This window comes from Anastrepha ludens, chromosome 2 (genome assembly GCF_028408465.1).
Source record: "Anastrepha ludens isolate Willacy chromosome 2, idAnaLude1.1, whole genome shotgun sequence".
Lineage (NCBI taxonomy): Eukaryota > Metazoa > Arthropoda > Insecta > Diptera > Tephritidae > Anastrepha > Anastrepha ludens.
Window position 1 is genome coordinate 31,965,458 of NC_071498.1, and position 23,400 is coordinate 31,988,857.

General features: G+C 37.6%; 1 protein-coding gene and 1 long non-coding RNA gene across 2 annotated transcripts; both read right to left on the minus strand.

Moving 5' to 3' along the window:
- Positions 1-16,304: 16,304 nt before the first annotated feature.
- Positions 16,305-17,331, minus strand: LOC128867846 (uncharacterized). The gene is made up of 3 exons (XR_008455033.1): positions 17,241-17,331; positions 16,855-17,149; positions 16,305-16,701 (listed from the first exon to the last, which is right to left on the minus strand). It is a non-coding gene; the product is annotated as an uncharacterized LOC128867846 (long non-coding RNA).
- Positions 17,332-19,022: 1,691 nt separating this feature from the next.
- On the minus strand, positions 19,023-19,553 carry LOC128855933 (uncharacterized). Its single transcript, XM_054091227.1, has one exon. It carries the CDS (start codon positions 19,551-19,553, stop codon positions 19,023-19,025), a length of 531 nt encoding a protein of 176 aa, XP_053947202.1.
- Positions 19,554-23,400: the final 3,847 nt, after the last annotated feature.

A 23,400-nucleotide genomic window follows, 5' to 3' on the forward strand; every position in this document is an offset into this window, starting at 1 on the left:
TGCAACTATGTACTTATGTAGCTATGCTGCCAGACTTACAGATTTAGCTGTAAATTATAGATTTTTAAACAAATCTACTGTTTCTTTCGGCAACTACAGTGCAATCCGTTCATTGTTCACTCAATCAAGATTGTTCATAGAAGTCGTACCAGGAGTTTAAAGGACCTTTAAGTTAATTCATTCCTTAACACGTTCACGCCGGCGCGTACCACCGGTGGCCCGCACAAGTCTGCTTCATGGGGCGGCGCGTACCACCGGTGGCCCGCACAAGTCTGCTTCATGGGGCGGCGCGTACCACCGGTGGCCCGCACAAGATTGCTTCATGGGGCAGCGTGTACCACCGGTGCCTCGCACAAGATTGCGTCATCTGGCAGCGCGTACCACCAATGGTACTTTATTAGACTGTACCTAGATGTAAACATTGCCGCCTGTGGGCGAAGACCATGAATAACAGCGCCGGCATGAACGTGTTAAACAAGCACATTTTATTTGAAATAAAATTAAAGTTAAAATTATAAATAATTTATAAATTAAAATTATTTTTTCCAAAAAGTCTTTAATATTGGTTCCTTTCACTTTTCCCTTTAAGACACTACTTTACAGATTAATTTCTAAAATTTCGATCTTTTGAGGCTATCCACATATGAATGGAACTGCTGGTCAGCTAGACCATGTGCCATCGATCGGAACAGGTGATAATCGGATGGCGCAATATCTGGAGAATATGGCGAGAGGGGTAGGATTTCCCATTTCAGTGTTTCCAGGTAGGTTTTAACGGGTTTGGCAACGTGAGGCCGAGCCTTGTCATGCTGTAGAATCACTTTTTCATGCTTCTCCGCGTATTGCGGCCGCCTCTCGCGCAGTGCTCGGCTCAATCGCATCCATTGAAGTCGATACTGATCCCTAGTGATGGTTCCGCTTGGTTTTAAGAGTTCATAATAAATAACATCAACTTGGTCTCACCAAATACCTAGAATAACCTTCGCAGCGTGAATATTTGGCCGAGGCGACGACGTAAAAGCATGACCGGGCAGTCCCGACGACTTTCCTTTCTTTAGATTTCTGAAATGAATCCATTTTTCATCACCCGTCACGATGCGATGAAGAAAACCCTTCATTTTTGCCGCTGGAGCAGTTTTCCCAGGCGAAAAAACGACATTCGATGTTCAACATCCCTGGTTTTAACTCATGAGGAACTCATAAGTCTCCTGTTTTTGAATCATTCCCAAAGCATGCAATCGCTTGGAAATGGATGGGCGGGTAACTGCTAATACTGAAGCAGGATCTTCTTGCGTTTGACACGGATCCTCACTGAGCAATGCCTCCAATTCAGCGTCTTCGAAGGTTTTTGGCCTTCCTTCACGCGGACGGTCATCAACATTGCAATCCCCGCCTTTGAAGCAATAGAACTAGTTTCGGCACGTTGTTTCACTTAACCCTACTACTACGTTATGGTCTTTTGATGACCTAAATTGCATATAACATCACCGTATTTCTAACTGGTGGAATATATTTGAAAGTTCTTACTACTCAGTGCATCAATTGTTGAAATATATTGAATCCAATTAGTTTTATCACCATTTTAGGCTTAGAAAATTGTTTATTGCAAGTGCTTGCACATATCATGTTCGGGTCATTTTATGACCCCTATCATATTTGTAAAACGAATAGTAAATATATTATGTAATATCCTCTGGAACACCTCTCTGTTGTGAATGCTGGAATGCGCTTACAGTTATAATTTTTGCATTCAATAACAACGAAATCAAATACTTTCAGTTCTGTGCTAAATATTGTAGTGATCAGTTGCTATTGTAAATCTAAGTTTATAGACGATAGATTTTGATAAAACATGGAATCTAGACATACTATAAGTATATATAATCTATTTTTTTTTTTCTAAATTCGTACTAGTATTTATACGGTAAAATTCCTTGTTGTATTTACTTGGCCATAATGTCAGCATGGACAAATGACTGAGCATGACATTGGTGCATTCTTGAGTGACCTTGAAGACGATGCAAGTGATGATTGTGATGCTAATTTTGTACATGAGGAAGACGAATGTTTATCTTCAGAACAATCCATTTCCAGTGGCACAGAAGCCTTCATTTCATTGACCGTAACTAATAGCACAGAAGTTTTTGATAAAGATCGGATGATAAAGTGGACAACAATACCTTCTTTGCAATGTCTAAGTCGTGCAGCAAGTGAAAATATTCTTCACGGAAAACCTGGAGTGACTTCTTATGTTATTCATCGTATTTCGAAAATTCGTGATACTTTTGATGTATGCCTTACAGAAGCTATGAAAAGGGATATAATTCACTACAGCAATTTGCAAGGAAGTGCTGTTTTCGAAAATTTTCAAGCTATAGATGCTACTGAGTTCGATGCTTACCTGGGACTTCTTATACTTATTGGTATTTACTTACAATATATTTTTCCTATTGTATTATAATTATATAACGGACATATTATTCTATTAGGAGTCTACCGGTCATACGGTGAAAGTCTTAACTCCCTGTGGGACGAGTTTCATGGACGTCCGGTTTTGAGAGCAATCATGTCTTTGGAGCGATTTAGCAATATTTCTCGTGTACTAGCATTTGACGATAGGCAAAGAAGAAGATCAGAACAAAGAGGAGATAAACTTGCTCCTATTCGCATATTTTATGAGCAATGGACTCAAAACTTGCAGCTGCTTTACGTTCCAAGTGCTAACATAACGATTGACGAACAGCTTATTCCGTTCCGATGTCGATGTCCTTTCAAAGTATACATTCCAAGTAAACCTGGGAAATATGGCATGAAAGCGTGGATAGCAGCGGATTCTGACACCGCATTTTGCTTACAGTTCCAAATATACTTGGGCAAGGTAGGAGACAACGCTGAAAGGAATCAAGGCGAACGGGTTGTTCTAGACTTAGTGTCTTCATATCGTGGACGAAATGTGACTACCGATAATTTTTTTACGAGTCATAACCTTGCATTAGAACTGCTAAAGCAGAAAATTACTATTGTTGGCACAGTAAGGAACAACAAACGTTTTCTGCCGGTTCATGCAACATCACAAGAACTGCGTAAGCCTCCAATACACTCAAGTAATTTTTTTTTTCATGAAAAAGAAACTGTAGCTTTGTATGTGCCTAAAAAATACAGAATGATTTATTTGCTTAGCACCCTTCACCATAATAGCAACATTTTAGAAGATCATCCAAAAAAAATTCCGGAAATAATTGAATACTACAACTCGACAAAAGGTGGAGTCGACACATTGGACCAAATGGTTCGTACATATTCGTGCAAAAGGAAAACCAATCGGTGGCCAGTTGCCCTGTTTTCTAATTTATTAGATATTTCTGCTCTAAACGCTTTTATAATCTGGACCGAAATATATCCTGAATGGCAAAAAAATAAATTGCACAAAAGGCGCCTATTTTTAGAGCAACTCGGTGAAGTTTTAGCTCAAGAACATATCAAGAGGCGTAGTCGGCTTCCTCGCGCAGAAGCCTCTGCATCATTGGTGCGAAGAATTCGAGAAGAAGACAGTGCATCACCATCTACGAATTCGCCTTCTCCAAAACGAAAATGCGCTAGTGAACGGAAAAGGTGCAAATTTTGCCCGTCGAAAAAGGAAAAAAAGACCTTTACTGAGTGCATAACTTGCAAAAAACCTGTTTGTCCGTCACACCGACACACAACCACTCTAACGACGACATATTGCATTGATCACAAGCCTTAAAAATATTTTTGAACTGTACAAATTTGAATTTTCTCAATAAGAAAATTTGGGGTCAAATAAGACCCGAACATAACATGTGTATTTTTTTTCTAACATAGTAGCAGGGTTAAAACAGCATCTCCACAAACTTTTTGTAGCTCTCGGTGTGCTTCAGTCGTCGTGTTTTTCGAATGAAAGAGGAAAATCAGCACTTCCCGCAAATGACGATTATTCGGCACAAAATCAGACATTTTCACAAAACCAAAAGTATCTATATGATACCAGAAAAAACTCACTAATGTGTCGAAGCAGATTGTTTACCATATGTCTAAGCTTGGTTTATGATGTTTAGGTTATGTTAGAATCGACTAGCACATACTGCTGGCGGCATCTATTGACGAACAGCGGGAACTTAGTTGCGCACCTAATATAGGGTGGGCCATGTAAAATTTGCTTCTTGAATCGGCTATAAAAAAAAACTAATGAATATTTTTTCAAACTTTTTTTTTATTTTGAAGATTGAACATTGTCATTTATGAATGAAAAATAATATCGTTCAAATGGCTGCCAAGACTGGCTTTATAGTAGGCCATTCGATCAACCCAATTTTTAAGCACATTTTCGATTGTTTGGGCTCCAATTTCATGAATGGCAACTTCGATTTCGTGTTTTAAAGCATCAGTGGTCTCTGGATCGTTCGCATAGCATTTGTTCTTAATGGATCCCCACAAAAAATAGTTCAACGGGCTTAAATTACAGCTCCGAGGCGGCCAATTGATATCGGTATCGAAAAACGGTAGCCAAAAGTTCGAGTGTAACTTTGGTAGTGTGACAAGTTGCACCGTCCTGTTGAAACCAAATATCGTCTATGTCATCCTCTTCAATTTTTGGAAACAACAACTCGTTGAGAATGTCACGGTAACGCTCGCCATTTACTGTAACCACAGAAGAAGACTCACCATTTTGGAAATAGGTTTTCAATATATCAAAATTTTGTTCAAGCGTATAGCGTCCCATTTCGTAAATGTCAAACTTTTAAGTAAATTATGAACACATTTGAGATGTCATTTGTGTTACCATTCTCAAAAAAATAGGTGGTTTAAAAAGCAAACGCTATATGGCCCACCCTGTATATTATCGAGAGAAATATATCACTCGATAACATTTTTTTTATCTAATTCATAAGGTTTGTTCACTCTACTGAGTGAATGAAACATAATCGCTCGAAGAGTTCAGTTAAGCTGGTGCATTATACAGATCCATAAGTAAAAACACTCTTACCTAGTTCTCAAAAAATGCTCAAGTTAAAATTATTATTTTCTATTTTGTTTTTTGTCGATATTCTATTGTTTCTAGTGTCACCATAAAAATTTTCTAATTTGGAATAGGAACCCCGCCAATACGCAAAAAGCAAAAGACCACAAGCGCTTACACCATCACAAACTCGACTGCTTGTCAAACTCGAACTTGTGTCTGTGTGCCTGTCGAGAATTGGGAAGAAGAAGAGTGTATTACTTGTATTTTTACAATAAGCTGGTGTTCGTACACAAATATAGTTTTTCAAGAATTTCAGATTTGAAGGAATAAATTAAAATATCTGCAATTTTTTTATTTTTAATGTTTTTTTTGAATTGCAATAAAAAATTCCAAATCAATTTGAATGTAATAAATTAGAAATTCTAGCGTTCACGGGCATTTTAAGGAGACAGATCCTTGTAAGCCATATTTTCCCTGATTTGCATTAAAATTATTTAAAATGAAAATGTATTTGTCAAAATTGGCATACAGTTTATTTATAACATAAAATAATATAAATTTTTTTTTATTTTAATCATTTAAAATGGCGAGCTTTGTAACATCGGCGTCAGTGACCTGAATACAAAAAAACAAAATTTTGTTTGTTTATTAATGTCATAGTTTCTATATGAATTAAACAAAAATGGAAAAAAAATTGCGGAATAAAATGCTTCAAAAAAAAAAATGAATTTTGGAGCGAATTTTCTAATTTTTTCAATTTTTTTTCTTTTTTCGAAATTTTACAGGTATCTGTCGCCTTAAGAACAACGGATTTCTTGAAAAAAAAATATGATTAAGGTATCGGATTTGAGATATCGGATCAAATGTATAGTTTGTCAATTAACTGTTTGAAAAAAATTAGCCCATCAAATGAATTTTTATACGAAGGCCTGTAGCTACCTTAACAGTCCAAAGATGATGGGGAATGGACTGAATAAGATTATTCAGGCAATAATTCTCCATTATTTTCTGCCATTCTTTCTGCACGGCATTGACGGAGGCGTTTTTGTTAGTTGAACTCCCTTTAAGGCCGGCGGGCCAATTAGATGTCCTAAATTCAGTAGTTTTCGCGAAGCGTTGTAGGATGAGAAAAAAAACAATTAGCCAAATGAAGTTTTGGGGATAGTTTAATATATATTTGAACTAAAAAAAAAAATTTCTACAATCTCCAACAATATATTGTGAGCCGAGTTATCAATAGATTCCCAGAGCGCCTGTATCCAACTTTTGTACAAGATACAACTTGCAATTTTCATCTGAAAACAAAAAAAAAAAAGATTATTAATTTTGATGTAATTATCTTCTATGTGAACTAAAAAAAACATCCAAAAACTTTTTTTAAGCGACTTTTTTACCCAGTTGAAGAGTTTTTTTTTCCTTGAAAAACCACTTTTTTTTTCTAATATACCTTCCCCAAAAATTCGAATTTTACGTGTTTCTCCCAATTTTCTTAGTTCACATCGAAGATAATTACATCAAAATTAATAATCTTTTTTTTTTGTTTTCAGATGAAAATTGCAAGTTGTATCTTGTACAAAAGTTGGATACAGGCGCTCTGGGAATCTATTGATAACTCGGCTTACAATATATTGTTGGAGATTGTACAAATTTTTTTTTTTAGTTCAAATATATGTATATTAAACTATCCCCAAAACTTCATTTGGCTAATTGTTTTTTTTCTCATCCTACAACGCTTCGCGAAAACTACTGAATTTAGGACATCTAATTGGCCCGCCGGCCTTAATTATTTATTTCTTTGAGGAAGCTCACAAATTTCCACTGAGGTTTGAGCGTATTATAATATAACAAAACTGGTTCTGGAATGTCTTGATAACCGAATATTTTAGGCCAGATAACCAGGTACCTATATGATGAGTTCCAGCGCACATAAGAATTACTGGAAACTAAATGGCAGAGAAATTAACCAAGAAAAGGGTGGCCTCCCTACTTTTGGTCCCAGAGGCATTTTCTAGTAAGATATTCTTTGTCTTTCCTTTATTTCCTCCTCTCGAATTCAGCAAGCAGTGGGAAATCAAAGAAGTTCATACTGGGAAAATCTACCAGCACCAGGTTTATCGAAATTACAATCACCGATGGCTAACTTTAACCTAAACCAATTTAAATTGAATTTCAATTGAATTTCAATTTGAATTTAAATTAAATAAAAAAGAATAATTTTAGAATCATCACAGGATGTCTAGAAGGGCATTCCAGATTTAAATATCATCTTACTGATCGGGGAATACACTCCAATGGAACTCCAGTGCAACTTGCAGGTTCTGTAGGGAGAAAGATGAAACCGCTAAACATTTGCTGACATCGTCGGCATCACTGATGCATAAACTCCTGGGTAAAGAGAGCCGGAAATAAAACTCAATTAAATAGCACAAACGAGAAGTACGCTTTTCTGCCATTTAGCCAACGCTTACCGCTGATTGTATTCGTTGTGAGCTGGATTGTTGAAGAAACTGCTTCTAACGTAGACTTCCGCTTCAATTTTTTTTTTTTTTTTTTCATAGTTCTATGAACTGACCTCCGCTTTTACTCTATCGAATAAAGTTCCTTCGAGTACCTTACCCGCAGAGTCGATGAGACATATTCGTCTGTAACTGGACGGCTCCACTGCTGATTTGCCTGGCCATTAAAGCAAAATTTAATTTTGGCGTTTCCAAATTGCCCGAAAGGTACCCGGCATTTAAAAAGTTGCTAAAAACTTCGGTTTATTGCATGATCGCCAGCTTTAAGCATTTATTCGGCACTTCATTCGTACCAGGAGCTCTTGCGTGTGCTGTACTGTTTGGCAGTCCTTAGTACTTCTTCTTCGGTATTAAAGTCGAATTTAGTCAACATGGACTTGAAGGAGACTAATTGAAGATACCAGACATCTTTGTTTAGGAAATAGCCTTGGCATGATTTTTACCACGAAAAACAGACAGGTCGTGCTGCGGCTTTGCTGCTCTCAAGCTTTTTGGTTGCTATTGGGTTGGCAACTAAGTAATTGCGGATTTCACTCATAGATGACTTCAGTTGAATTTTAGGTTTGCAAACGTAGTACAAATGTAAAACACATTTTGTTATTTGATAGTTGGCAATTCAGCTGTCAATCAGTAAAAAAAATGTTTTTATCGGTTCCATAGTTTTCGTTTGGCGTTCGTTGAAAAATGGAAAATCAAAAGGAATATTTTCGTCATATTTTGCTTTTTTACTTCCGCAAAGGGAAAACCGCATCGAAAGTTCATAAAAAATTATGTGCTGTTTATGGTGACGAAGCCTTAAAAGAAAAACAACTTGGCTATGTTCAAAAGCTCGATACGTGGGTTGCTCATGAACTGAAAGAAACGCATTTAACGCAACGCATTAACAGCTGCGATTTGCTAAAGAAACGTAATGAAAATGATCCATTTTTAAAACGACTGATAACTGGCAATCAAAAATGGGTTTTTTACAATAATATCGGGCGGAAAAGATCGTGGAACAGGCCAGTTGGTTCACAGCAACATCAAAAGCTGATATTCATCAAAAAAAGGTTTTGTTATCAGTTTGGTGGGATTACAAAGAAATTGTCTACTTTGAACTCTTATCACCCAACCGAACGATCAATTCTGATGTCTACATTGAACAACTAACGAAATTAAGCAATGCAGTTGAATAAAAGATTTGTCAATTCGGGCCGACAAATCGAAAAAGTGTTATATTCCATTTTGACAATGCAAGACCACACATTTCTTTGGCTGCTCGGCAAAAATTATTGGAGCTTGGTTGGGATGTTTTGCCACATCCGCCATATAGTCCTAACCTTGCACCATCTGTTTACTTTTTGTTTCGATCTTTACAAAACTCCTTGAATGGTAAGAATTTCAATAATACTGATGATGTCAAATCGTACCTGATTCAGTTGTTTGCTAATAAAAACCAGAAGTTTTATGAACGTGGGATTATGAAGCTGCCTGAAAGATGGCAAAAGGTGAGTGATCAAATGGGCAATACATTACAGAATAAAGCTATTTAGTTCCATGAAAAAAATTGTCTTTGATTTAAAAAAAAATACGCAATTACTTAGTTGTCAACCCAATATTTTGTGTGTTGAGCTCCAATGGCATCGTTCGGCGCCATCGCAAAGCTGTGTATGCCACTTTCGATGAAAGTTTCGCTTGTGCGTAAAAACAGTCTCGTATTTGATACGAGGTTCTCGCTTTTGGCCAGAAAAAGACATCATTTTTCTGATACGTCGTTCTCATTTTAGACACGGGAGTAGGATCACGTCTCCCACACGATGACTTAAGGCAAATGGTTAAAAGCTTTTGATCTAAAATTTACTATATTTTGAACAAATGTTTCCCCCCCTTTCAGCCTTTTTTTATTATTTATGTTTAGTAAAACTGAAAAAGTTTAATTTTCTAAAAAATTTCTTCGTTTTGGAGCTTTGGTTTTGGTAGTTTTTTGGAAATATTCAGTTAAAAAAACAAAATGTGGCAACACTGCTATGCAGCATAACCTGCACGCAGATGGTCGACTACCAACTGCCTTTAAACAAGTCACACGCAGATACTACTTAGTAATGAATAGAATCAATACCGCGAGGTGCTCATAGGAAGGACCACTTAAATAATTTTCTCGCTTGTTTACATTGGCACAATGTGACAACAACATTTGATGTATGTACATAATAGCTATGCCATGAATGTGTTTGTTGTTATGGCTGTGACGGGAATATTGCGCATTGCACTTTCATTGGGAATTTACACAGTTATACATCAGAAGAGGTAAATACTACTCGCGCGTAGTAGCATCAGCTTACGGACATACAGCCATGCATGGTAGTGGTGCGAAGTACCGGTCGACTGTTGATCGTTCTAATCTGGCGCAACTGCACTAGCGGCCCCCATCGCTACCAGTACCACTACGATGGCCATTACCATCACCATCACCAGCGCCACCGACTTTACTTCCTGTACTAACTATCTCGGCAGAAAGCTGACATTTCGCATGCGAAAATAAATTAGTTTTCCATGTTGCTTTGTCAGTTATCACATCGAAATGCTTGTTTTATATCGGTGAATTCTAAAATTTTCGTCCGGTGCTATGCCACCCCACCTGCGCGCGTGTTGCTGCAGTGCGATCAGCATGCGCGGCGACGGTGGTGTCTGCAACTTGTTGGTTGTTGGCTGGCTGTTTGTCAGCTTATTTGTTGTTCTACAAGCGCAATAAAGGCATTACGTATAGAAATATCTACTTACTTTGCGTTTATGCAGCATTGCTTCTCTCGTCCATTTTTGGCGTTCGGTCCAGTTCTGTTGATTTACCGCCAGCTAAAGCTATTCTTAGACGCTGCAGCTCCATATACCACTTGCAAGTGCTGCACTGACAATGTAGCGTTTGTTGTTGTTGTTATTGTAGTTGGATATGTTGTTACATATGTATCTGCATGGATTTGTACATAAATTCGCCGCACGCAGTCAAAATAAAATGTCTTCTCCGGCTCTTTAAGTTGTTTTATGGCCAAAAGATTGTGAAAACGCAATGGAATTGCTTGAAAGCATTAGACATTAGCCGGCAATGGTCATGGCGTTGATGGTGATGGTATTAGCCCAGCACCGCGTTGGCATGCATGCACTATTTATCACATACACACACAGACACAGATACTCGCATTGCGTATAAAGTTATGCAATCAGTTACGCATGCGCGGTCGCAGCAAGTCACGTGAGTGAATTGCAATCAATTTTAAGCGGAAAGTAATTTGCTGTATCGTTAAGTGTTATTTTTGTGACAAATTGAACGAGGAAGGGATGTGTATATTCGCAAAACATCAGCAATTCGCGGTTGTGTGAGGCTAGGTGAAGCTAAATGGTTGCTTATGAGAAGGCCCACTTCAACGAGAAATGAAATTCGTGCAGGTTTCACTCCTGTTGGCGAAAGGGGACATTACGCTATCTATAGTATCCACTGCGTTCACAAGCGGTTGTAGAGGAAATGAAACATCGGAAAATGTGGAATAATCCGATATTTATAAACTTTTGTCTTCTGTTTTTTACTGTAGTAAGTGTTAGACTCAAGCGTTTGTATCTGTCGTCAGTTTACCTCCACTGTCAAGCTGCTAGCAAAGGTGACTCGAAAACTTACAAGAAAAAAAAAAGAATTTCCTTTTTTTAATCAAATAATAGGTCTATTTATAAGTTCGTGCGGTTTTACAACAGATGGCGTAACTTGATTATTATTCCATCGATCCACATTTCCAAACATTCATTGGAGAGCTACTGTCGTAAGGCACAAACGTCAGTATAAGTTTTTTATTTGAAGCGTAAACAACAATATTTTTACCACACTTGAAAATGTCGAATTTCGTGCCAAATAATGTGTTTTTGCGGGGAATTCTTCTTCATTATTTTAATATGAAGAAAAAAGCAGCCGAAAGTCATCGTATCTTGGTGGAAGTTTATGGTGAGCATGCTCTATCTGAGCGAACGTGCCAGAAGTGGTTTGCACGCTTTAAAAGTGGTGATTTTGGCTTGGAAGACGAAGAACGCGAGGGTGCGCCGCCAAAGTTCATGGATACCGAATTGGAGGAATTGCTCGATCAAGATCCGGCTCAAACGCAAGAAGAGGTTGCAAAAACTTTGGGAGTTGATCAATCAACCATTTCCAAACGTTTAAAAGCCATGGGAATGATCCGAAAGGTAGGCCATTGGGTGCCGTATGAATTGAAGCCAAGAGACGTTGAACGCCGTTTTATGGCATGCGAACAACTGCTTCAACGGCACAAAAGAAAGGGTTTTTTGCATCGAATTGTGACTGGCGATGAAAAGTGGGTCCATTACGACAATCCAAAACGTCGGGCAACGTATGGATACCCTGGCCATGCTTCAACATCGACGTCGGCGCAGAATATTCATGGCCTGAAGGTTATGCTGTGTATCTGGTGGGACCAGCTGGGTGTTGTGTATTATGAGCTACTGAAACCGAATGAAACGATTACGGGGGATGTCTACCGACGACAATTGATGCGTTTGAGCCGAGCACTGCGAGAAAAACGGCCGCAATACGCCGATAGACACGACAAAGTTATTTTGCAACATGACAATGCTCGGCCACATGTTGCACAAGTGGTCAAAACATACTTAGAAACGCTCAAATGGGATGTCCTACCCCACCCGCCGTATAGTCCAGACCTTGCGCCATCCGATTACTATCTCTTCCGATCGATGCAACATGGCCTGGCTGACCAGCACTTCCGTAATTACGATGAAGTCAAAAAATGGATCGATTCGTGGATTGCGGCAAAACCGACCGAATTTTTCACAAAGGGAATCCGTGAATTGCCAGAAAGATGGGAAAAAGTAGTAGTAAGCGATGGACAATATTTTGAATATTAAATTTGTAACCATTTTACGTCAATAAAGTTTCAAATTTCGAAAAAACCCGCACGAACTTATTCATAGTCCTATTAACTTAATTAAAACAAATCAAAATATATATATTTCTTTTTTAAATATCAAATTATGATAAATATAAGTTTGTAATCACAAGCGACCAGAACACCACCATCAAAGTTGACGCTTTGTCACAGTACTGCTCTATATACACAGCAGAGGCAGCGGTACTGCATGAAGCGGTTTCCTTCGTCTCGCGATAAGGTAAAAAATGTATAATTTGCACAGAAAGTAAATCGGCAATAGAGGCTCTCCTAAGCCCGAGAAATTATTCAATCCTCATAGCCAATACTCGCGATATCCTATATCTCTGCAAAAGCACAATAAAAATTATGTGGGTTCCGGGTCTCGCTGGTATCCGAGACAATCACCTAGCAGACGAGCGCGCTAAAGAAGCATCCAGTGAACCACTGGAACTGCTTACGTATATTACAACGAAAGATATTCGTATGCATGTGAAGAGTCTACTAGAGTGGAGAAACTACCAGCACCATTACAAAGAACATAACCCTATTGGTTTGAAGCCTAACTACCCACCAAATTGTTTATGCATAGATTTAAGAACGTTTACTCGCCTTAGAATAGGCCACACTTTAAAAACACATTGCCACCTTTTAAATGGTTCCGACAGTCTGAACTGCTCACAGTGTAACTCAAGCTCCCTAACTGTTATTCACATCCTAGATGAATGTCCTGACTTGAACCAATTCAGAAAAATTTTATTCGGGAATCTTCAACCATCCAACCTTCTTAAAGCTACCACCTATGGAAATTTCAGTGCCATTAACAAATTTCTTAAACTATGTAATATTACAGGCATTTAGATATATTTCCATAGACATAAGGTTTTTATTATTAAATCACTATTTATAGTTGGTTCTCTTGTACATTTTTTTTTTTTTTTTATTGAAACGTTATTAATAAATAGATACATTTCATGTTATTACACCTAGTTATATAACTAACAAGCAAATTCCTGTAGCTTCGCAGTAGATTCATCCACGTTTTCGCCAACAGCGCGGACGCACGTATCATCCCCAAACGTCGCTATATTGCAGGATTTAGGAACAGGCAAATCGGAAGTATACAACAAATACAATACAGGCCCAAGTATGCTGCCTTGCGGAACGCCTGCATTGATTTTTCTAAGGCTGGTATATGCCTGTCCATGTTTTACGCGAAAATATCGATCTTCAATGTAAGAAGTCAATAATTCGGTAAATTGCATCGGAATTAACGTCTTAAGTTTATAGATCAGCCCCTCATGCCAGACTTTATCAAAAGCCTTTGCAGAGCAGATGTTATTTTTTTCCAGAGACTCTTCTATTGTGTGAAATATTCGATGAACTTGGTGTATCGTCGAGTGTTTTTCTCTGAAGCCAAATTGATGTGTTGGAATTAGTTGCTTGAGTGAAATTATTTCTTTTAGGCGCAAGACAAATAGTTTCTCGAAAAGTTTTCCCATGAGTGGTAGTGATGAAATTAGGCGATATGAGGCTGCCTCGTTTGCATTTTTTCCTGCTTAGGGATCATTATGATCTCTGAAATTTTCCAATGTAATGGGATATATTTCAGGCTGATGCACGCATTTACACTGTGGGCAAAAAGTAAGGTGAATTTGGTTGTAAAATGAAAAATCTTTATTTATTCTTGTAAATCAATTTCATCCCCTTCAAAATAATCCCCTCTCGATGAAATACACTTATGCTAACGATTTTTCCAATCCCCGAAACATGCCAAATAGTCCATTTCCGGTATAGCCATCAGCACCTTCTTCGATTCAGCTTTTACGAGTATCTCCTCAATCGACTCGAAACGCGTTCCCCGGAGTGGTCTCTTGAGTTTTGGGAATAGCCAGAAGTCACACGGAGTCAAATCAGGCGCATACGGTGGTGGCGGAACGATATGCGTGGAATTTTTGGCGAAATGGTCACGAAGAACGATTGCAGTGTGAGACGGTGCATTATAGTGATGCAAAAACCAAGAGTTGTTGGCCCATAATTCTGGTCTTTTTAGACGAATTGCTTCACGTAAACGACGCATAACGCTCAAATAATATTCCTTATTAACAGTTTGGCCAGGTGGAAAGAATTCATACTGCACCACACCACGAAAATCGAAAAAAACTGTCATCATGACCTTTATTTTTGAACGACTTTGACGTGCTCTTTTCGGTCTGGCCACGCCTTTAGCACGATATTCGTTTGATTGGTCGGTTGTTTCAGGGTCGTAAGCATAAATCCAAGTTTCATCTCCCGTAATGATGCATTTGAGCTTGAGCTGATAGTCTGAAAGCATTGTTTCACACACATCAACGCGACGACTTTTTTCCAAGAAATTGAGAGTTTTCGGTGCCAAACGAGATTTGATTTTTCGTAGGCCCAAATGGTCTTTCAAAATGGTTTTCACAGATCCTTCTGATATTCCGATCATATCAGTAAGGTCTTTAACAGTCAACCGACGATTTTTGAGCACTAACTCCTTCACTTTATTGACGTGTTGGTCATCTGTTGACGTCGATGGTCGTCCGGAGCGCTCTAAATCATCAACTTGTTCTCGACCCTCTTTGAAGTCTTTGTACCACTTATAAACATTTTTCTGCGACATGGTCGAATCACCAAATGCCTTCTGCAACATGCTAAACGTTTCCGCAGCCGAAATTTCATTCCACAAACAAAATTTGATGGCACTTCTCTGCTCAATCAAATCAGTCATTGTAAAAATCGAAAAATGCACTCTTGGTCGTTTGGTAAACACAAGCGTAAATATATTACTGATAATGACATTCACATGAAAGTTGGCCCAGATGTTACTAACAGTGCTGCCAACTCATGAAAAAAATAACTAGAGCGAAACTTTAATCCCGCGAAGTTTGACAAACAAATTCACCTTACTTTTTGCCCACAGTAGTGTAATCGTTGTTAGTTTAATTAAAGCCTTGTGTGTTAGGTTTTTAAGAACAGCCGAAGTTATAAGGCGAAGTAACCGGGACTCTTCTTTGATTTCAATTTAGATATTTGTGATGATACTTCCTCTGGTGTAAATAGTTCAATTTCGCAAAATTCTTGAACCGCTGGATCTTTCGTGGGGTTGAAATATCTTTTCAAGATGTTCCGCAAAGACTTTCTCAATGTCGCTTTTTGCCCGAGCTTGGGAATTATTTATTTTTTGATCGGAGGATTGTGGATAATTGGCTTTTTTAAATTTGCTGTACTTTTCCAAAGCGAATAATCAGCTTTTTTATCTGCTGATAGATTTTGTATTTTTGTATTGCACGCTCGACTTTTATGTTCTTGTATTTTGTCTTTGAGCAATTTGGTCAGTTTGTTTAGCTCAGTTTGCTGTTGTTTGCTGTTGTTTACCATTTTTTTCTTACTTTTCTCTTTTTGCTAAGAAGACATAGTATTTGAGGATATTTATAGGGAATTTTTTTTTTGGGTCAATACAGGAGTGCTTAACCAAGCAGATTTCTGTATTTGCTATGTAAAATCTGTTGTTTTCTTTTCGATGTCATACGCGTTGGTAATTGATGTATCTATATTTACATAGGTGTCAAGTTTGTGTTTGAAGAACTCCCAGTCCGTACACTTATTTGAAAGCGCACAGTTTCTTACGTTCTGTTTTATTACGCCTCTAATAGTGATGAATATTGGTGAGTGATCTCTTGCAAATAAAAAAACAGAAAGAATATTCTGGCTGACCTCGCCAGCTTATTTTATTGGAAAAATAAAAATTAATTACACAACTAAATTAAATATTAAGATAAGGATATCAAACGAAACGATTGGGCTCAAAATTCTCATTCTTACCGAGGGTAGGTTAGGTTTCGGTGGGTACGACCCTCCTTGAGAATGTAGAGGCACTCACCTAGTTCTAGAGGTTCATTGTGATACCACTTGTTTGGGCATAAGTTTCCCGCTCTAATTCCCGATGTGGTGAAACCATTTTGTACCTCTGATAAATGACGAAAAATTGTGTATAGTTGCAGGTTCCAGACATCCAAAGGAGTAAGAGTTAAGATAACGGAGTCACGCTCTGGCAAATACCGGAAGAAGTTATTAGTTATAGAAGTTATTAGAGTGAAGCCCCATACGCTTCCCATGTATTCCCATTAGGCAATGCCCAGTGATAATGCCAACCACTGCACAAATTAAAGGCCGGTCTAGGTTGTTGAGGGAACTAGTTCTGTATTCACTCCTTCTTTGCCTAATCTGTCTGGTTACCTCACCTGTAGGCTCCGTGTTCCATGTACTGAAACGAAGTAGACCGATCTAATCCAGAGTTTGCTTGATAATAGGGTAATGGAATGCCTACATTTTAGTATCTGTAGTGTAAACAATGGCCTACACTTCGACCTAAAATATCATTTGTGCCTTTAGGATGCCCCCACACTGTTTTACTTACTTATCTGCTTATCACTAGCCGCCTGATGTCTGGATTGCGTGTCGTACTTGTAAACCCACGTCTCATCTCATGTGGTGATGCGTTTGACGAATGTTGAGTCGGATTCACCCTTGCAAATCATGCCGTTAGTGATGTCAACTCGGTTCCTTTTTGTATGAAAGTCAGGTCACTTGGGACCGACTTTGCAGCAACACGGCGCAAGCCAAAATCATTCACTACAATGTCCTGAGCGGAAGCTCTCTGATGGTTCATTTGATCAATATCTCATCCAAAAACGTTTGGGTCCTTATTGCGCCTAATCAGGAAGAAGAAGAAAAGGAATATAGATATGTATATAACAATCGCATTATGGAATCAATCAGTATTAGGGAATTCACATTGCTTACATTTTTTGCATTCGTATTATTACATGAATTCGATTTCACAGAACGCACACAGAATTGATCTTATCGCGCAACTTCCTGCGCTTGTGTCGGCGCTGCAACTGCATCTCATCAAATAAAAGTCTTGTTAATCTGATTAACACAATCGGCGGTCAGACAACGCAATCAATCCTCTGCGACCACCAACGACAAGCAAATAGCAAATGAACAACGCAAGGGAATATTGCGGCAGTGCAAAAAATCATATCAATGATGAATTTGCCGCATCACAAGCCGTGGAGATGCAATCGAGATAAGAAGCGCATCAATTTCATCTGCTAAAAGGTCGCTGACTGCCATAACAAATACATGCACATATACATACATATGTACATCAATCTACTTGCATACATAAATATTTACAAAAACGAAATGAAAAGAAATTTGTTTAAAAAAATCACAATATGGATTATGCAACATATTTGGCTTAGTCTGCAACAAATTTAATTGAATTCATTCACTGAGTGGTAAAAGCATTGCACAGGAATCGAAGAATCTGCGAGGAGTAACGAAAGCGGCCTTGGTGTGCTGAAAGTATTTAGAAGCGAAATTCTGGATTTTTGATTCATGGCAGACGTCCATGAGATCTTGGAAAATACATTCAAGAAAATGGTTCAAGGAATGCTAAACACAATTTACATTGTTTTATTTTTTTACTTTTATCGTCAAGCAGATATGGGGCTGCCGCAGCCGATTAGGTTTGTGCGTGCCTACTATTCGGTAGAGCCAAGATTTGAAACCCACCGTGGGTATAAAATATCAGGTTATAGAAAAGGGTTTTTTAGGGTTTAGCGGATGCCCCTCGGCTGTCAATGACAAACCTACGAGTATACTTCTGCCATGAAAACTTCTGTACTTCTCACAAAAACCATTTGCCGTTAGGAGTCGGCTTAAAACTGTAGAAAAAGCAAAAAAATAAGCAAAAACATACAACAAAACATTAGTTGTGTTCCGTAACACCAAAATTTGAAATAATTGTTCCTAATTTTTGCATGTAGGTGTTCAATAACGCCAAAAAATAATCGATCTCATACAATTTAAGAGAGCAAAGTTACAGTTCGATAAAAAAGAGAAGTTCACTTGTGCCAGAGAAATTTTAGCCACCAAAATGTATCCATCACAAAAACATATGGCCATAAATTGTATGACTGAACTTTTTGTGAATAAGCAAATTTATGTTGTGGTGAATCTGGTCTTTTGTATAAGTACACCTTTGCCCTGCGCTGACCTGAAATTTGCAGTTTGTAGTCAGAAATGAAAAGATGCAAAATTTAGGAACAAAGAACGTGAGTTTATTGAGCCTATTTTTTGGACAACACAAAAGTTTTGAACAACCTCAGCTGATTTGTCTTTTATGTCTAATATTGTAAATATGAACGAAGGAAAATACCGCTGGTCCAATCATGAAGACGTGCTGAGTAACAACTCCTAAGTTCCTATGAATACTAAAAAAATCTTGGATCTTGAACCGCAACGAAAAGTCTAGCCTGGATGAACGTTGACATGGTAGTAGCATACCTGTATATACTTACACATAAATATTTACATTTATATCATTGCTTACTTTGCTAGCGCATTTTATGTACATTTTCTCTGTTACATTCCGTTGTTGGCATTCATTTTCTTCATGCCTAAAATAAAACATTTAATTAACACTTTATCGACCGGGGAGTTTTGCTATGAACCTATGACCTTTTACCGGGGGCATTTGGTTTATAAATCTCTTTGAACTTTTCTGAAAAATAGTCAATAATTGTCTGCCCCTTCGATAATCGGCTGGAATTGATTAGTAGACCAATAATCACTCAATTTACTTTTCTTCTCTAGTCCCATTATAATAATAACACCTAACCAAATTTTTAATTCGGGAGCCGTAACATCATACCATTTTTTAGTTTTCTTGGGTAATTTACTAGCGTTGGAGTTCTGATGATAGTAGCGATTTGTTTCAGATGAAATTATTTGCAATAAATAATCTTCAAAAAACAGACTCACAATATCGTCTATATTCTTTTTATCTAGATTAAATGGTAGTCCTGGGTTACCTTCAAATGACAGATTATTTCGGGGTGGGTCATCATCATTCCAGTCGGACTCAACATCGTGTTCAAAATCGCTATAGACACGCGGACTATGCCTTGTAGAAAAACTATTATCAAATCCACTTTCACTGGCACTATCACCAGTGTCACTATGGTCATAATCGTCAGGAATATCTGACAAAGCATCTGCACAATTTTCTTCTTCTAAAAATATGTTTTCGTAATCGTTTTCCATTGTTATCAGGATTTAAATTCTAAGGGTGAAACAGACAGCCAAATTACAGACAGTATATTTACAATTTTAGTTTTTCTTATAACGAAAATTTAATTCAAATTTTGTGATAGCTACTCTACAAATAAACGTATTTAATTGCAATTCACGCGACGGTTATCATAAACTGAGCTTAATGGTTTTAATTTTCACAAAATGCCAAATTATGTGAAGATAACGGTATTAAATACGACGCTTACTTAGACTAGTTTTAGTCAAATTGCTTAACACGATTACATATCGCAATATGATTATTTCATATATGACGCCAATTGGCGTCCCCGGTCGTTATAGTGTTAAGGGGTTAGGGGTAGTCAACATTTTTTTGCATTATCTTAAAGTATAGTATCTTAAAAATATTGTGTGAAAATTTGAAGTGAATCCGATAAATACTTTTCGAGTTATTCAACAATTAACAAAGGGCGCTCGGGCTTTACATAAATCGATAGCAAAACTTTAAATAAGTTTTTCTCAAAACCATGTTTTTCGAACTGGTGATCGCTGTAATTTAAGAACCGCTTGGTAGATTTCAATAAAATTTCTACTGCTTTTGAAAAACATAAAAAATTCGTGCCTGATCGAAATTTTTTTTTTAATTTCGATTTTTTTTTAACAATTAACTGTAGGGTTTTTTCTCGAAAATCTGAAAAATACTTCCTGAGGCCACCATATTGTTAATTTAAAAAAAAAACTTCCATCAGGCACAATATTATCTATTGATAAAACTAATTCCTCTTACCCGATTGATTTTAGATGAATTTCCAAGGACTTGTGACAATCACCGCAATGGGCTTCTGGAGAAACGGGCTCCACGCAAACAGCGATAACGTTTACAATTATTAATTTTTCTTTTTAAAAAGTTAGCTAAAGTCAAGTCGAAACATGATGTATTAATGCTATGTTTTTATTCTTGTAAAATAAAGCAATTGACTAGCTAAAAAAAATTTTAAAAATCATCATTTTTTCTAGCCTCTGACTAGAGCTCCTTAAATAAAATAAGATTTCGCACATTAGATATGACAGCTAAGATATTCATTCTACTCTATCATCTTCTTCTTCTTAATTGGCGCGATAACCGCTTACGCGATTTTGGCCGAGTTTAACAAAGCGCGCCAGTCGTTTCTTTTTTTTTCTAACCAGTGCCAATTGGACACACCAAGTAAAGCCAGTCCTTCTCCACCTGATCTTTCCAACGCAGAGGAGGCCTTCCTCTTTACCTACTACCACCAGCTGGTACCGCATCGAATACTTTCAGAGCCGGAGCGTTTGTATCCATCTCTATCATCATCAACTGATAATAAATTCTTCCACTTTTCTTTAATGGTAAATAAAGTCTGATAATTTTCATTAATGGGCATCGTTAATCCAACTTTTTGCGAGTTTCCGAGAAGTATTTATTTAATTAATTAACAATACTATCGATATCGCGTGGATGGGTCACGATCAAAACCTTTGAGGGCCAAGAGCAGTACGCCTTGTTGAGCGCAACATATGCCTACTAAACGGCTATCTATGCAACCAAGGAACTGGAAGAAATACTCGATCACCGCTTATGTATGCTATTTTTTCTGAGCACTTTCTTAAAACAACAGGTCAAACTGCACTGTTACTTATATGCCATCATACTGCCATCGAAGTGTTTGATATACTAGGAGGCGAGAAAAAGAGACTGATTAATTAAGTAAGGCAGGTTGAATTTAGTTGCTGAAAAGAATAGCGCGGTTTTTGCGTCAAGTCCACGCCATTTCGAACCTACACAGAAATCTAATTGGCTACTTCAATCGTTTAGCATACCTAGTGGCAAAAAATCGTGCAATTTGCCAACTGCTAGCACGAATACAAAAGCTTCCAGTGTTTCGATGCAATTCAGCCTTCCTTAAATGAAGTTCCCACCAGTGAATGTTATCAGTAAATAATTTTCTATATTTTTGATAATAAAATAAAAGGTCGTATTTCGTAACATCGGATTAGTTGGATTTACAATTTTAGTAAGTTGTTTTTTTATTGGCACACATCCACCCTCGCCAATTTATTTGCTTGTACAGGGTGGCGCAATATAAATCACTCTATCGGAGCGTTTATAATTTTTTGAATTGGCGTCGAACCTTAGTCATTTATTTATTTATTAGAAATATAAAAATTACATTACGAAAGGGTCGAGTAGCTAAGGCTTTTGGCCTAAAATAATACTAATAGGTTTTTTACTTAATTATTTAAAATTATTAGAAAAAATTGTGTCGGAATTCAATAAACAATATTATAAGAGATAAACTAGTCTAATTTGATATGCAAGGTGAAGTTCAAAATAAAAATGTTTTTGATAGTGCCATCTTTTTGATGAGTTAGTGCGTTGGAAGGTGCATCCCTAGCTTATTTCCAGTGCAAGCTTGGTGGCATTCGGTGCAGTGGAAGCGAAGTTATTGCGTCTACAGAGTCAGTATGTTTGTGTCATCGGTAAAAATAAGTTTTGTTTTAAAATCGGTAAAAGGTTTACCGAAACATTTGAATTGATGAAAAAGTTTATGGCGATGATTGTCTATCTCCTGCAAGAGTTCATGAGTGGTTTACACGTTTCAGAGATGGTTATGAGGACATAAATCACAATGAACTTACAGACCGCCCATAATCAGTAATCACCGAAAACTTCATCGAAATTGTTCGTAAATTTATCAAAAATGAACCGAAGCCATCGTTGAAATTCATGAAATCGGAAACAAAACATCGACTTATCACATTTTAACTGATCATTTGTGCTTACGAAAGGTCTATACACGTCTCATACCGCACAAGCTAACTGAGGACCAAAAATTGCTCAGAATTTAGCAATCGAAACACCTCATTAAAGGGCCTAGAAAAGACGATAACTTCCTTTACAACATTGTAAATGGTGATGAGACGTGTTGTTTCCAACATGAAGCTGAAACTAAGCGTCAAAGTGCCGAATGGACGCCCAGGCGAGCCACCAGCCAAAAAATCGCGTTTGGAGAAGTTAAAAATCAAGTCGATGCTCATTTGTTTTTATAATTCCAAAGGAATTTTCCACAAGGAGTTCGTGCCAAGGGCCAAACCGTCAACCTTGGCGTTTTGAAACGTTTGTTGCCTCGCATTCGTCGAATTAGCCCTGAATACCGCGAAGGAGGAAGCTGGCGCTTATTGCATGAAATGCACCATCTCATCGATCCAGTCTTGAGACTAATAATTTGACTAGAAATCGCATTTTAACCATCAATCACTCACCGTATAAGTCTTCCCTGTGACGTTTACCTATTCGGAAAATTGCATTTGGCCATGAAAGGAAAACGCTTTGCGTTCGTAGAGGCCATCCAAAAGGCCTGTACCGACATCCTGAAGGATATTCCGTTCAATGACCTGAAATACTCTTTCGAAAAGCTTTTAGATCGCGCAAATCAGTGTATCGAGGCTAGAGAGAACTGTTTTGAATAAATAAACTCGAAGTTATCAGAACAAAGCTTCTGTCGCTTCTATTTTAGCTCAGACTTGTTTACTTTGGACATCACCTTGTACATATAAAATCATAAATATTTGACACATTTTCTAGAGAAATCTTTATTTGGACACATAAGTAGTCTGGTGATGAAATTGGATCGAGGAAGTGCCTAGTATAGAAATTTGGGATTGTAAAGTTAACACAGATATTATGGACACGTCGAATTTCGCAGTTCCTGCCACCGCTCTATAATTGATAATTAGGTTACTGGATGCCTCAGCCATATTTGAGACTTCCTCTTACTGCATTTTTGTCAATACGGCAGTTGTTCTTGCTGCTGTGTTCGTCTAGCAACACTCCTTC